At 36.5% G+C, this 17,509-nt stretch overlaps 1 protein-coding gene across 1 annotated transcript in view; it reads right to left on the bottom strand.

Moving 5' to 3' along the window:
• The window catches only part of EYS (eyes shut homolog), a 579,093-nt gene that overhangs the window by 463,941 nt on the left and 97,643 nt on the right, over nt 1–17,509 (bottom strand). The window contains exon 11 of the mRNA XM_061347833.1: nt 8,908–9,167. Within this exon, the coding sequence (XP_061203817.1) occupies nt 8,908–9,167 (260 nt within the window). The remainder of the gene's footprint in view (nt 1–8,907; nt 9,168–17,509) is intronic.

Raw genomic sequence — 17,509 nt, 5'->3', positions numbered from 1 at the left:
ATTGCTGAAACTAAGTTCTGTTACAGAGTAGAAAGCTATGTCAACGGGCAGGGGAAATGCAACTTCACTGAAAAGTAGAATGCTGAAAGAGAAAGTAAACCTATGTAATATAAATTACCACAAGGTATATAGGCAGATTTTAGTTTGACAAGGTGATCAGGAAAGGGTGTGAAGCTAACAAAGTAAAACAAAAAAATTACTAACAGAACTTGTATGGAATAGCTTCTTATTCTTTTGTGGTACTATATATATATATATAACATTTGAGCAAGCACCACTCATTAAAAAGCCCACCATGTTTGTGAGATTGAAATACACAAAAAGGAAAATGTGAGCATTCATCATTCTGTTTCTGTCTGCCATCCCCACTTGGCTATGGAAATTTTATCATCTTTTTCAAATAAATAGTACTGAAATGAATACATAGAGCATCATTTAGACACATTTTTGATTGCAGTAGTACACATTTTTTCAGCCCATAGCAAAATATAGCTACCTTTAAAAGACATAAAATAAGCAAACGTAGCAGGCATGCTACTTTATCTAGTCTTCCTACAAATAGTGAAAAAGACCATTTTCATCATGAATTTTACTGGTTACCTACCACATTATGAAATAAGTAATCTATGGGTTCAATTTACTATTGAATACTGTGGGGTTTTAACTGACATAAAATTAGCTTAGTTCTTTATATAAAAAGGTCTTTTTTTTCTTAATGACATACACTGTTGAAAATTATATAGAACTATTTTGATGATTATTTGATCCACAATGAAAAATTTTGAAATCATGTAGTTAATTTTCTAAGGATTTTTTAGCCCTTTGTGCAATTTTTACTGAGGATTTCGACAAAAACTCCTGCTTTCAACTAGAACGGTTAATCACAAACCCTCAGATCTGCTTAAAAGGACGTGAAAAAGATTATCAGTATTAAATTCATTCATACTTTCTGTATGTCTCTGCTGTAGCATATTTATAATATATGAAGCTTGTACAAAGGATGTTTCAATAAAAATTTATGCTATTAAGCATATTTTAATTCACACCTGATAAATGTTCTCAGAGTAAATGACTAAAATAAAGGAGTGTAACACTATGCACATCATTCATACAAACTGGAGAGGTCAAAACTCAAAATGTATACTGCAGTGTTTGCATGAAAATATTCATAAAATGTTTATTTTATGGATACACTTGAACAGACACCTATCACAGCACTTTCAAAAGTGCTCTGATCCAAATGATCACTTAAATCCAAAGATCACTAAGATCCAAAAGAACATTTAAAATGCTCATACCTAAGTGGAACTGGTTTAAGGAAAGAATTACCTCGTAGTTTATTTATATAGCACTTGTTGAAGCTATGAGTAACCTCATGGGTCTAACATGCATACGCTCATGTTATTCTTGCATTTTACATGATATTTAAGCACAATTTAAAGGGTAATACATTAGGTTATTTTGTATGAGCTACAACTGCTGCCACACTTAGTTGTGATCTTCTGAGATGCTTAAACTAAAATTAATGTAAGGATGCAATTTTTATAATCATGTAGACATATTTCCAAATTATTTATGTATTGCAAGAGGAAAGATAAAAAGACAATGGGAGGAAACTGACTTAAAATGTTTAATATGTCAGATATATTATGAAACAAACATTTTTGAGTTGCAAACAATTCTGCAGTATGTAAAACAGCATTCACTTAATGCAGCCAACAAAGCTTTATCCATAGTTTATACTCTGATTACAATTACTTTATTTGAATTATAAAACACAGTAATTATAATTTTAAGTGAGCTAGTTTGCAATATCATTCATTGTTGGAAAGCTACAAAATATGCATGGTGCTGTAATGTATTGTTACTGTAGCAATATTTAGTATTATGTGTAGGAAAATAATATGCACATTTAAATGCAACTACTTGCTGCCTTTGCTACTGCCAATCAGTCAAACTTAAGAACCAAACTCTAAATCAACAACAAATGTAAATTATTTGATATAGCTCTCCAGCTGTACACTTTTCCAGATGTCAAACATGAGTGACATCTTAAAAGTGCAGTTTATGACCTTAGTGTTTTTTACGCAGAAATATTTAAAGTTTTCTGAACTCATTGCAAGCCATTCTGAACTTCTATGTGAAAAAATGCACCTCACCAGTGGGGAACAGCAAATGGCACACATGGTTATCATGAATACAGATTTCTGTACCAGCTCCTAATTTCCAATAATTGAATCCAAGAAACAAGTGGCTTTTTCTTTTTTCTTTCGGGTGGCCAGTATAAAGGCTAGACAAATGTCATTGTGAAGTCTGACAAACCATCCAATGTGTTTTGTTAAACATATTTTACACTGTTTTTCCTGTCACATTAGAGAAACTGAAGATGAAAACAAAATCTCATTAAAAAAAAAAAAAAAAAAGACATAGGGTCACAGTCCTTCATTTAAACATTTTTTTTTATTTTAAGGAAAATGTATAGGATTTTTTGAGGAAGTTAGATGTATCTCAGAAATGTTAACAATTATGTTATGTTAACAGTTATGGATAGTAATTTCAAGACTTTCAGATATTAACAGAGATGAAAAACAACTGGAAATCATTGTGATTCTTTGTGTTTAATTTTATTTCTGCATTTTTTTAACCATTCAGGAAGCATGAAAGTGACTTTAATAATATGAAGTCTACCTGTGTTCCACCAAGAAAGCCACAAAAGCAGCTCCTCTAGTCTCAAGCCCTAGTTTTATCATACTCAACATTAACACTAGAGGGCGTGACAGTATGCTCAAATTTGCTGTAATTTGCGTGCAGGAAGAATCACACACACAGAATCACAGAATCCCAAGGGTTGGAAGGGACCTCAAAAGATCTTCTAGTCCAACCCCCCTGCAAGAGCAGGGTAACCTAGAGTACATCACACAGGAACTTGTCCAGGCAGGCCTTGAATATCTCCAACGTAGGAGACTCCACAGCCCCCTGGGCAACCTGTTCCAGTGCTCTGTCACTCTCACAGTAAAGAAGTTTTTCCTGATGTGCACATGGAACCTCCTATGCTCCAGTTTACACCCATTGCCCCTTGTCCTGTCACTGGACATCACTGAAAAAAAACTAGCTCCATCATCCTGACATGCATTAATTTTAGTTTACAGAAATTCCGATACTGTGTAGTAGTGTTGCTGTCAATGGGTGAAGCATTAAATGCTGTTACTTAAAATGGGACAGATCTTACTGTTCCTTCTGTTTCTCTGAAATAGAGGAGGTGGCTACTCCTGGAAACTCAACGATGGGACTTATGTTAGCTGTGAAGTGCAGGAATACACAGAGCATAGAAGATACATATCTGCTGTTAGTTATGGTCATTTTCATCTCCTTATTCCACTGCAGAGAAATATCACAGAATTTACCTCTGCAGGTAACACAGAGGACTAATGGAATTCTTTCCCCATAAGCTCTCTATTGTTTTCATCATCACAGTATAATCAATTGTATTTATCTCCATTTATGAACCAGTGTTTACAAGCAGCAGGTATATTACAATAGCTCCATAAACATTAGTATAAGTATTCAGATTATTCAGTATAACACAGGTAAGTGCACATACCAAAAACAAAGGTGTGCAAAATGCTAAATATGGCAAAAAAAAAAAATATGTTTTCTTTTGTGAATTATTTGCATATATTTCTGAAAGAAAATGGCACTGACAGTCTCAGAAATCTGACAATGTCAAACTTCTGTTCTTTAGCATCTACTTACTAGTTCTGCTTGATATTATTAATTTTGTACATTATGGTAACTTTCGATTAGTCTTATTTGAGACATGGGCTGAAAAATATTATAACTCATTTCAAACTTCCAGCTGTAAAATGCTATAGACAAAAAAAGAAATAATTACCATTACCATGCTAGGTAAAAAGGGCATTAGAAAAGGTGCCACAGGAAACAGTTACTCACAGTAACTCAATAAATGGGGTGATAATGTCCTGAAAAGAGCTGTTTAAAACAAAGACTTCAGAAATTACCCTGAAGCATCAAGAAAGAAACCATAAAGTCTTCCTTTTAGGAAGAGTATTTGGGAGGATAAATAAAAAAAAAAAAAATAGGATGGCTAATTCTAGTGCAAACTCTAGCTATTGTTTCTTCTTAGGGACAGCACAGTATTGTCCCTAGATCTCATTGTCATCTTTCCCTGCAACATGACACGTAATTTCTCTGCACCCTAAAACTGGTGGTTGTAATCTTATGACCCATGCAATTCCTCTGGTATAAGTACTTTTTTCATCTTCTCATGTTCTAACTTTAAAACTTTAAAGACAAAATGAGCACAAAAAAAGATTACAAATTTGAACAAATTTTCCTGAGCTGCCTATGGAGTCAGCAGAATGACATAAATATTTAGCATAAACTACTTGACTTTGTATCTCTGCTTTTGGGTGAAATGAATTCCCTCAGAAAATTTCCTCCTTCTCTTCATTGACTGTACATGGAACACAAGGGGGACCTCCTCAATGAATACTGTATATACTTGTATATATACCTCCTCAATCTAATGTAACACTGTGGACACCAACATCTGGCTAAATCAATCCAGACTTTCTGGTGTATTTGTTCCAATAATAAATACATTATTTAATTGATTTAATTTCCCTTCTGAGTCTTCCAAGTCATTAAAATGCTACTGAACTAACACAAATGCTGACCAAATAACCTGTATTTTTAAAGAGGATAGGTAAAGCTTCGGTATGAACACACTCCCTCTCTCTCTCTCTCTCTCTCTCTCTGTATATATATATATATATATGTATATATATACACACATATATATATAATATTGAACTTAGTTACATGTATTTTTCCTGAGAATTTTCCCATAACAAACTAAAGGAAAGTGGAATATTTCTCCTATTGTAATGAGGACACTGCTTAAGCACCCTGATCTGAGGATATTACTTGGACTAATGAAGATTTACATCTAATTTTAAAGAAAGAGCTTTTAAAGAAAGAGAAAAAGCAGTAATTCGAAAAACTTTCTGAATTGGGTAACTTTGTTCTTCCCTTCCCGTCTCTGTCAGCAACTATATCTGCTCATCTTTCTAACCTTGCTTTGCTTTAGCTCCTAGATATATCTACTAATAATTCTTGCAGCTGAATAAATAACTGTTGAAAAAAGTCTGCCCACGGATTAAGTTGACAAATTATTTTTTGTTTTGTTAATTCTCTGTAACATTTATGTACTTATATTTCCGCAGGTCTATCCTTATGTCTTCTATTTCGTCGTTTTGCATGCCTGTTGTTAACATTCTTAGCCAGAGATCTGATCTTGCACTGTCATGGTTTAAGCCCAGCCGGCAACCCAGAATCACACAGCTGCTCTCTCACTCACCCATCTTTCCTCCCCCTGCTCATGGAGGGATGGGGAGGAGAAGCGAAATAATGTAACTCCCATGGGTCAAGATGAGAACAGCCCAGTAACTGAGGTATAACACAAACCACTGCTGCTACCACCAATAATAATAATGATAAGGGAAATAACAAGGGAAGAGAATACAGCTGCTCACCACCAGCCAACTGATACCCAGCCCAACCCCAGCAGTGATCTGGCCCTTCCAGGTAACTGCCCCCAGTTTATATACTGGGTATGACGTGCTGTGGTATGGAATACCCCTTTGGTCAGTTTGGGTCAGGTGTCCTGTCTCTGCTTCCTTCCGACTTCCCCTCCTCCCTGGCACAGCATGAGGCTCAGAAAGTCCTTGGTCAGACTAAACACTACTTAGCAACAACTAAAAACATCGGTGTTATTAGTGCTGTTCCCAGGCTGAAAGTCAAAACCACAGCACTGCACCAGCTACTAAGGAGGAGAAAAATGACTGCTACTGCTTAAGGCAGGACATGCACTCTGCATTTGCAAGAGTTTTCCTTCATTTTGAATATATCTTTTTTCAGTAATGTGTTCTTTCTTGGAACATAACTGTTTTAAGAAAGCTGAACTATTTTTACCAAACTCCCCTGTCTTTTTTGGTTGCCTTTATGAAACTAACACTTTTGTGCTTGGAATTATTATGTAGAACATCATAGTCTAATGTCCATCCACTACTTTAATTAACCCTCTACTTCTCTTATTTGTGCAGTTGAATTGCTCTTCTGGTCTTTTGCCTATAGTTCTCCCAGGGAATTTATGAACTGTTATTTGTCCATGCTCATCTACAACTATTTAAAGGTGATTCATATACTATAGCTTTGTTCATGTTTCCTAACCTTCTCTTCTGTTACACTAAATTTTCATTTCTATTATTAATTCCAAGAATTGAATTATTCAAGAACAGGAAAACTTGTTGATAAATTAAGCTATAAAATTTTCTACTATTTGCCCTAAATTGTCTTTTCCTCCTCTGTTTCATTTGAATTTATTATGTAGCATTTCAGGAGAAACTAATGGCAGGATTCAGTGCTAGGTATATGCATAGCAGCTTAAAAGACATCTCCTCCCTATTGCCTTGATCAAACCCTTGCTTATCAGTCACTGGCAAAGTAGATGAGAAGAGATATTTTCTATAAAACGCTTGGCAAACGTGCTGTACTGCAGTGATTCCTGAATTTTTGCAATAATAGCTGTCCCTACAACATTCTTGCAACCATGAATATACCAGCATACAATTGTAGAGATCACAATTTTTTTAACTGCTTAACCTAATTCTGTGGACAACTTAAACTTACAGTCTAACACTGCTCCATAGTCTACCATATGACAGCTAAGTTTTGCATTACGAATGTTATAATCTAGCTCCTTGCAGGAAGCAAACATTTACAGCTAGGGTAGACACCTCAAAAGGAAGTTTTACATTTATATTATTTATTGAATTTTAAAAATCTTCAATGCAAAACCAGACAACTGTAACTCCCTGACATACACAGAACAAAGATGTGTATCTTTTCTTTATACTACTACTAATCATGACTTCATGATCTCCCTACCAATTTGCCGTAATAATTCTGTCCTAGGTTAGTATCTTCCATGAAGTCAGATTGTGCCCAATTTGTACTCCATCAGTTTTTGTCCTTTCTGCCCTAGCATGGCATTCCAATCCCAGTTCCCTGAAGTCAGTAGATATTCTCTTTTTCTTCTAAATATGTACCACAGTTAGCAGCATGATTTGTGGCCCTATTTTACCCACCTCACATATGGTTTTCTAAAGATAATCTTTAGAATATGGTAAGCACAGCTACTTTTTGTGACTCTTGCTAAATCAGACCCATACCTTCTAATGACTGGACTGGTAACTACCGTCAAGTTATTTAATTGCATGCCATTTGTTACCAAGTCTTGGAGTAATCTATCTATGTCAGTGTGACTTCTGTTTGCAATCAGATCTGTAATTGTGGCAGGTTTACTGGGAGAAAAAGGGAAGCACATGGAAGATAAAAATAGGAGAATGAAAGAAAAAAAAGACAACTGTAGAAATAATTTCCATAAATTGCTTTCAATTAAATTCCTGTATTTTACTGCCTCTCTTTTTTTGATAAGAGTCCTGAATAAGTGGCTGTATATTTCCTATCAGGAATGATTAACTCATTTCATGAATTATGCCTTTTAGACCTTTGCAATACTGAAGTATTTTCCATTTTACAAGGTTTGTTAGGAGTGCATGTTCACTACCGCTTCACATAACTCCCCTGCTAGTTCCCTGAAGATTCCTAGCTGCAAGCTTCAGGAATACTTGAAGATTCCATCAAAGTTCTCTGAGAATCTTGGCTGCAAATTTTTTGGATTCTTGATACTGTGCACACAAAATGTTTTGAAAAGAAGACTTTTCATAAGAATGTTGAGAAAAGACTTGAACTACATGTCTCTACAGATCATTTCTGAAAAATGTTTCAAAATCACTATATTGTATTAAAAGCTGTTTTTAAAAAGCAGCTTTTCTCCAAGTGGCTTCATTAAGCAATGTGCATACCTTCCCAGAGACCATTTTTTAACTCATCAACTTGTGGTAACCTTTACCTTAATAGTAAAAAACCTGAGCTATAAGCATTGCTGACTTGTATGTATTATCTCTGTATCTTTGAAGCTCAGTAAACAAAAAATAATACTATTGTGGTATAATATCGCAGTTAACATATTTGCTGTCTTTGGTCCCCAGGACACCCCTACCATTTATAGGTATAAAAGTGAGGAGTTAAAAATTCTGCCTAAATTCCAGATTCAGTAATTGTACTTTTGCTTCTTACATTTTCACTGCAGTTTTCATTTGTTAATGTATTCTTCAAATCCTTTGCAGAATTGCATAGTGATGTTCTGCACAATTAAACTCTTGCTTGATGGGCAAGAACTTGTATGTATGAACTATGCACAGTTCTTGTACATCTAGGGAGAGATCATGTCTTTTAAGCCATGGCCCAAGAAAGCTGTCAGCACCTGTTGTGATTTAGCTTGTTGTGCATACTGAGAGCAATCCTCTCTGCCCATTAGGCAGAAGATTATTCCCCTGATGTGCCAGGCCTTCCTGACAGCTCAGCAGGAAAAGGAACCATTTCCAACATGTATATTTTTTTTTACTCTTAACAATTTGCATATATCTTTTCTATTTCTGCCTTTCTATTCTGTCAATTTGGTTTGTCAGGTCTGCTGGCTAGATGCATGTTGTAACAATTTACACAGACATAGTAATTCTGAACGCTGGTATCTAAACAGACATAGATTTAATAAGTACTGTAATATAAGAAATTGATAGTAGGCAAACTGACATCTATCTTAAGTCTTTCATCATAACTGATAAGCCTGCTATAATTAATGAAGGTTTGATCTGCTTTGATAGGTAATACATTTCCCTACAGACAGCATTAAATTCAAATCATTGCAATTTTTCTGCAGAACAACAGACAACTGAACAGAGTAACTACACCAGTTCTTACCTGTTTTGCAAATGCACACTGGATTTCCATCGGCTTGTGCCAAGCAGGTTGAATTGTTTACGCATGGATTGTAAGGCAGCTCACAGGGACTGAAGCGCTGATGGCAGAAGTCACCAGTATAAAATGGAGGACAAATGCATACAAACTGTCCCTGCTTAACAGATTCATAACAGGTGGCTCCATTCAAGCATGGTTCAGAATCACATTCATTTATATCTTCGCTGCAGTCTGGCCCTGTCCATCCTGTTGTACACGTGCACCTGAAAAGAAAAAAAAAAGAGATGCCATAGTGGCAAAATGGAAATTGGCAACTTAAAGTACTGGGCTAAATGAGCTATTAAAAAATAAGAAAAAAAAAAACAAAACAAAAAAACTCAAACAAGAATTTTTTCTGTGCATAGCTTTTTTCTAGACTGCACCGTAAATAAAAGTCATATCCAGGTTCTTCTTCCACATTTTACTGGTGCAAAAGCAAAATTACTTATTCTAAATCACAGGTTTTACCTACCTGGAGAACCACCTAGTTTAGTTAATGTTGACAGAATCACCTGTGAATCTCTTGTAAGATGAAACACCACCAGAAATTATCAAATGTGGAATGCAAAATTCCTTAAGCTTTAGTATTGGAAAGGCATCTTCTCATGTGTGAAACTACTAAGTACTTCAGTGTTTGGGATTAAATGAACCAGGTATCATTCAATACACTTTTAAGAAAGAATGTAGGAGGTCAAAGCCACTATAAGTGATAAAAGAATCCCCTTTTCATTATGTCCTTTCTCTTATTTGTATGCTTTTGTGAATACCTGCTGTTGACAACACAGAAGAAAACTTGGACCAAAATCTCCATTATATCAGATTGCAAATAATCTTATCTCCATGAATTAGGTAGATATCTGATGTTATTTAGAACATTAATATGATTATAAGATTCTAAAAATTCAAAGGTAACAATTTGGTAATGATTTCAAAGTTTGCAGAGAGTAGCTACAGTAAAAGAAGGCTCTATGTGCTTTACAAGATATATGCTCCTGTTACTTTCTTTAACGACAGAATGAATTTCAACAGATATTTGCAACTATTTTCCAGGACAACAGATAATACAAAAGATTGACTACACCAGTCTTGTCTGTTTTGATTGATACTGATTTCAGATATTAAACCATAATGCTTCATAGTTTTAGTTTGATAAAAGGAATTGTTCTTAAATAATACACAGGTCATTCAGTGGAGAATCAATCAGATGGCTCTGTAAGGCATACGTATTACTTATACAATCATAGAATCATAGAACAGTTAGGGTTGGAAAGGACCTTAAGATCATCAAGTTCCAACCCCCCTGCCATGGGCAGGGACACCTCACACTAAACCATCTCACCCAAGGCTCTGTCCAACCTGGCCTTGAACACTGCCAGGGATGGAGCATTCACAACCTCCCTGGGCAACCCATTCCATTGCCTCACCTCCCTTACAGTAAAGAACTTCTTCTTTATAGCAAATCTAAACTTCCCCTGTTTAAGTTTTAACCCATTACCCCGTGTGCTATGACTACAGTCCCTAATGAAGAGTCCCTCCCCAGCATCCTTATAGCTCCCCTTCAGATACAGGAAGGCTGGAATGAGGTCTCTATGCAGCCTTCTCTTCTCCAGGCTGAGCAGCCCCAACTTTCTCAGCCTCCCTTCATATGGGAGGTGCTCCAGTCCCCTGATCATCCTCATGGCCCTCCTCTGGACTTGTTCCAAGAGTTCCATGTCCTTTTTACGTTGAGGACACCAGAACTACACAAAATACTCCAAGAGAGGTCTCATGAGAGCAGAGCAGAGGGGCAGGATCACCTCCTTTGACCTGCTGGTCACACTCCTTTTGATGCAGCCCAGGATACGGTTGGCTTTCTGGGCTGCAAGCGCAAACTGAAGATGGCTCGTGTTCATTTTCTCATCGACCAACACCCCCAAGTCCTTCTCCGCAGGGCTGCTCTGAATCTCTTCTCTGCCCAACCTGTAGCTGTGCCTGGCATTGCTTGAACCCAGGTGTAGGACCTTGCACTTGGTATGGTTAAACTTCATAAGGTTGGCATCAGCCCACCTCACAAGCGTGTCAAGGTCCCTCTGGGACTTGTCACATTTAAGGCGAACTTGGTTCATTTAAAAACACGGTGTTTTCTTTGTACTTTCTAATGTTCTGTTTGAAATCAGTATTACTAAGGAACTTTATCATTTGGAAGTCCTGAGTATTTTAGCAATAAGGATTCAAAAAATAGGTTACTGTATGGTTTTCATGGACAGAACAATAGTTTAACCACCAAAAGGCATTCAGGCATTCAGGCATTCTTAAAGTAACTATGACAAAAATCACTTTTCAGGAGTCTTTTACCAGTTACAGCACCCTAACCACATTTTTGGAAACATGGTTACAAGCAAATATTCTTGTTTCTCTGTGTCTATGCACAACAAACATGTCTGCTTTTGCTACTTGGTAGCTTCAATTTGGTATCTAGAGGCAATATCACTGAACAACCCTGAGTAACAGCAGTTACACTACTTAGCACTATGTTCGATTTTCTCTTTAGTCAGCTTATAAAAGTATGAGACTCTATTATAAATTAAGGATCTCTGAATCACTGACACTGGACATAGCAGAACAGTCTGTTTCAATAGAGCAGAACAAGTATTTTAGTGTTAATTATTTTAAGGATGCTTATTTTTTTCTTGAATATATTTATGAAGTTCTGAAGAAATTACTAAAAGTAAACTATGTGGTACCTTGTTTATGCTCCATCTGTAGCTTGGAAAGCTCATTACATGGAGGGCCTTTCACTGCATATTAGAAGAATGGGGTTTGGTTCTTAAGTGGTCTAACTGTTACAGGTGTAACTGAGGTGCAAAAAGAGTAAACATAAAACATGTTCTATTCCTTTTTTTCCCCTAATGAATTCCATAACTGCCTTTGAATTATCAAAACTATTCTGTATGGACACAGGGAGTATTAGGTCAGATGGAGGTCACTGAAACACAGCATTTTATCTGTACTACGCAACTAGCCAGCCCTACCCTGGCTTCCTGACAGCTACCAGCTGACACAATTAATAACAACATTTTATTGTACTCTGTATTATGGAGAAGTTGTTGGTGCTTTCATTGAATGTGAAAAAAATACATAGAAATGTCTATCACAAGGCCCAGTTTTAAGAGTTAAGACAACATTTTGCCTTAATGACAAATGTTATTTAAACAAGGCGGGGAGGTGTTAGGAGTATTAAAAGAATATATAGCAGAGATTTTTAACTGTGAATTATTGATTAACCTACTATAGTTGATATTCTTGTAGATTATCTGACCAAAAGGCAAAAATCCAAACAATCTTTTTCAAAATGACCAGTTTACTCACTACATTAGAAAAAAAAGTCATCTATGCTTTCATGAGACCATATAAGCAATACAGCCTTTATTGTTCTTTTATCATCTTGCAAACTCAGATAAAAAGATCTAATAGTGGTAGCAAAATACCATTAAAGTTTTCATATACCTTCTAAAGACAAAAATGTAAATATGGCAGATGTAACTTTGCGTTTATTCCTAAATCATTCGGACATTATATAAACTTTCTTTGAACACTTAACACACATACAGGTCAGCTTTCATAAATATTATCTGTTGACTTTCCAACAAACAAAAGCAGAAAGTAATGAAAATATACAACGTAAAGTATATGCATGGATTTGCATTTTACTTCCTGTTTAAATATTAAAGTCAAAGTCTTAAATTTCAAGATATAGTCATGAATGGTACTCAGAAAAACTAGTATTAACATTGTAAGCTTATCAATCTCTGTATGAGTTATTTGGTTCTCACCTGCTTGAAAACTCCCTTTTTATTTCTCATATTGAAGTGAAACCTTATAGGTTTTAAGGAATCAAATAATAGGGAATTGTCTTAAGAATCCCTGAATGGTTGATGCTGGAAAATAGTCCTTGAGGCCTATCTAGTCCCCCCCTGCTCAAAACAGGGTCAGATAGAGGTTCCTCAGGCCTGTGTTTTTGATACTTCAAGTGTCTCCACATATGGAGGATCCACAAACTCTCTGGGGAGCTTATTTCTGCTCCTGACTTCCCTCACACTGAAAAAAAAGAAAAAGTATTTTCTTATCTTAAAGTCGACTTTAATGTATTTCAGCTTTTGTCCACTACCTCTTGTCCTGTCACTGGATACCACTGAGAAGAGTCTGCCTCCACCTTTTTCACTCCTTTCCATCAGCTATTTACACAAATTAGCAAGAGCTGTCCTGAGCCTAAGCCATTTTATTTCAGGATGCCAACCAGAACAGGAATCCACCCTGAATTTTAAGAGTTCTAAAGTTATTTCCTTTCTACTTAGTTCAGCTAAGACACCTGGAAAAAAGCCAAAGCTTGACAAAAGCAGTAATGCAGATGATTATACCAGCACAGAACAAATTTCAGAAGGAGCACTTTTTGGCCTTCAGTCATCTTACAGCAGAAAACCAAAAAAAGAAACTGGTATTTTCAGTCTATATTTGTATTTTGCACCAATTTTTCAGAAAATATCAGTCAAGGAGCTTGCTTTTGCCACAGATACAGGTGTTTCTACAGAAAAAAAAAAAAAAAAAATTCAAGATGCAGCAGAAATGTTTTTGTTTTTTTTTCCATAATGTTTTAGTTAAAGCAACAGGAAACCTAAACTGAACGCTCAGATGCACTGTGCCCACTATTCACCTGCCTCATTATTTGACAGGATCTTGATGAGAAATTTCAAGATGTTCAATGAAGTGTAGGTTAGCCTATTAGTTATACAATACATGCAACAATGGTCCATTCTACAGTAAGAGTTCATGTTGTCTAGTGCATTCAATCAAATCAGCTAACAGCCTGAAAAACCACAGTGCTCAGTAACAAATTTATTTCTGGTAAGCTAGAGGTATTAGACCATCTGAAGTAGTAAAATGAGAGCTTGCTTTCAATACATGCACAACTTTAAATTTAGAGCACCAACACACATCACAAAGCTCTAAAGACATACACTTCCAGTCACCACAGAGGCTTCAAATATTCGTTTTTCTCACTCCTCTTTCCTCCCACAAAACCTTTTGTTCTCTGAAAAGCTTAAAGCACTCTTTGTTCTTCAAGCATCTCTCAGAACCACCTTACATACTTCACCATCTTTCACCTGCAGAAGTTGTATGATGAGTTTATCTCTGATGCTGTTCTGGTGCTACTAGTTCTCCACTCTCATATGTCACTACTAGGTTTTTCTCAGATTTCCACCCATGTCTCTTCTCATCTCATCATCATGCCTGGGAAGATCATGGAACAGATCCTCCTGCAAGTTAGGTGGAAACCTATGGAAGGTAAGGACGTGATCAGAGACAGCCAACATGGCTTCACCAAGGGCAAATCATGCCTGACTAATCCAGCACCCATGGAGTGACTGCATCAGCAGACAAGTGAAGAGCTACAGTCTCTTTACTTCTGTAAGGCCTTTGATATGGGTGCACACAACACTCTTGCTGCAAAACTGGAGGGATACAGGTCTGATGGATGAACTATTAGATGGATAAGTAACTGGCTGGATAGCTGTGTCTCAATGCTCAAATGGAGATCAGTAACACATTATGATTTGTTTCTGTGATTCTGTGATTTTATGACTTTGACACTGCTTGTGACAAGGCCTCCAGCTGTGGGCTGACTTGGCAGTGCAGCAGCTCAGCCTTGCTAGTTTAAGCTCTGTGCTGGGGCCAGAGACTGCTGATAGGGCTCATGTTCCAGTTTCAGCTCTGCAAGTGACCCCTCTAGGAGGGGGTGACCCCATGCCTGCAGTCACTGCTTGACAAATCATAGCCCTTTGTGCTGTGGGGACTGGGGTCACAGCTAGGCTGCAGCTGGGAGCTCAGAAGTGCGCTGCGACATGAAAATGCCCAAGACAGAGAATGAAACTTATTGCTCAATGGGTTCCGCATGGCAAAAGTAGTATTAGTTTTTATTCTGCTCTTTTTTTTTGGCATACTTTTAACATGAGACATATATAGTAATCTTTATGAACACTAGTAATGGGATAGACCTTTTAAATGATTGAGGCAAAGTCATAAAGGATAATAACGGCAAAGACTAAAATTCTTACTTCTTTTATTGCTGTGGCTAAGAAGGCAGGACCACATAAATCCTGAAATAAAAATGCTGTGTTATAAACTTACTCACTCATTGACCTTCTCTGATGTGTACCAGGAAACTTTTGGTTAATGTGAATAACAGATCTTTTCTACACCAGTGCTTTCGACTTCAGGCTCTTGAACTGAACCATACAGTTCAGTGCAGGTGTACAACCAATCCCCAAAGTTCACCTAACTGTTGTAGGAATGATGGGCACTGTGAAAATTTTAACACAAGGATACACTCAAAGGGTATTGTCTAATTTAGTGTCCTGGTTTCATCTGGGATATTTTTCTCCCTAGTAGCTGATGCAATGCTGTGTTTTCGCTTTAGCATGAGAACAATGCTGATAACACACCAATGTTTTAGCTGCTGCTCAGTAGCACCCTGATCAAGGACTTTTCAGTCTCTCATCCTCTGCCAGTGAGGACGGGCATAGGAAGCCGGGAGGAAGCAGAGATAGAACACCTGACCCAACTAGCCAAAGTGGTACTCCATACCACAGCATGTCATGCCCAGTATATAAACTGAGGGGAGTTACCCAGAAAGGACCTATCACTGCTTGGGTCGGGCTGGTGAGCAATTGTATTGTGCATTATTTGTATTTTCTGAGCTTTTATTTCCTCTCTCGTTGTTTCCTGTTGTTGATATTCTATTACCACTATATTTTACTTTATTTTAGTTATTAAACTCTTCTTATCTTAACCTGTGGGGTTTATATTCTTTCAGTTCTCCTCCCCATCCAACCTGGCAAGAAAGAAAGGGGGCAACTGAGTGAACAGCTGTGTTGTACTTAGTTGCCAGCTGGGTTTAAACCACAGCATTTAGTTTCATTCCGGTTTGTGTGTGTATGATCATTTAACACTGCAAGCCAAGCAATTGGGTACATCTAGGATATTCACTTTATTTACTTTAAAAATCTAATCACATTCTGAACTAAAACCCTGGAGTACGCTCCATTTCCTCTAGATAACTGAGGGATCTGGCCTTCAGAAACGTTGCAGAGCACACTAGTTAGGAACAGACTGCGCAATTCTGACAACTGAAAGTTTGTACATTGTGAGTTAAGCCACTCTGAAGATGCTGCTTTGTCAGTGAAGTAAGCTACTTAGTTCAGATCTCAGATGAGCTGAATGAATCTTTCTGGAAGGAATCTATTGATTTACTTATCTTCCTTGGCTATAAAGGAAACTGAGAAGGTAGGCTTATGGATTTAGGGTTCTCTGTCAGATACGCAGAGAAATATCTAGACCAAACCGCTTTCCTCAAATTTGAAAAGATTATTTAACAATCTAAATAATTCATTCAAATTTGAAAATCCAATTCAATGGATTGTTTTGGGGTTTTTTTTAAACTATGATACTTTTTCCAATCTGACATGTTATGAATCCCTGATATTTCAGAGGCAGCTGTATTCTTTTACTAAAAAGGTAGTCTACCAGTGAAAATTTTGCATTAATTTCTGATAGACATGAAGAAGAAAGCTGGAAATATTTCTTAAGGCTGAAAACAGAAGTGGATATTGACCCCACTAAAGAAAAAGGATTCAGAAGGTACATTTCTGGAAAGATAAAGATTATTTTTTTGCTACTATAAGTAAAGATAAGTGTGTTTTTTTTGTGTTCGATGCATAGAGAAAAGCTTTCGAAGGGCTTAGGTAGTTTTCATTCCCTTCAAATTAAATCGCTTCAGCCTTATAGTACTTGTCCCTTTTCTTATTTTTTAGGATGCTTTTTCTCTATTCTGTATACTTTTGCTTCCATAACTCTCTGCTCATATTCTTCATTTCTATAATAACTAAAATTTATTCCTAATATTATGTGCAATTCAGGGACATGACACAAAACAAAAAAATGTTTAACAAATAGACAAAGTTGCATTTTCTTGTTTTCCAGGTATTTCTTCCTTAATTCTCTATGTGAAGCAATGAGTTCACACGACAGGCTCTATCAGAGAGCAAGCTATATTTCAGCATCTACTTTAAGCTCTAGTTCTAATGCAATGCTCTCATTTCTGTTTTCAGAAAAATAATCTTATGTCTTACAAAAAGTATTCTCAGCTCTCAGCTCCTAATTTTTTATTGCAGCTTTTCTTCTTTTTCCATTTTCCTGAACCGGAATATACAACAAGGTTTGGTATCAACAGTCTTAGTCATAGACCATAACCATGTAAAAAACAACAGGTAAAGTACCTTTCCTGTCAGTCTTACCTCGTGAAACTTCTATTTTAGAGGCAGCAGGAATTAATTAAAGGTTACAAACAAAAAAAAAATTATGGCATATTTTTTTACTTTTGTTTCACAGTTTTGGCTGTAATCTAGGCTACTAGATAATACCTACATGCTAGATAATAACTACTTACCATGTTCAAGATTTCTAACACATATTATAAAAAGATTTAAAAATACCAAATCATGCCTTAACAAAACAGGACTTCCTTCTCCTA

This window comes from Neopsephotus bourkii, unplaced genomic scaffold (assembly GCF_033783945.1).
Source record: "Neopsephotus bourkii isolate Nb327-2 ecotype Australia unplaced genomic scaffold, CSIRO-AGI_Nbou_v1 NB_330, whole genome shotgun sequence".
In the NCBI taxonomy this organism is placed as follows: domain Eukaryota; kingdom Metazoa; phylum Chordata; class Aves; order Psittaciformes; family Psittacidae; genus Neopsephotus; species Neopsephotus bourkii.
The sequence above is the reverse complement of the archived record's forward strand: the minus strand, read 5'-3'. Positions and strand labels throughout refer to the sequence as shown.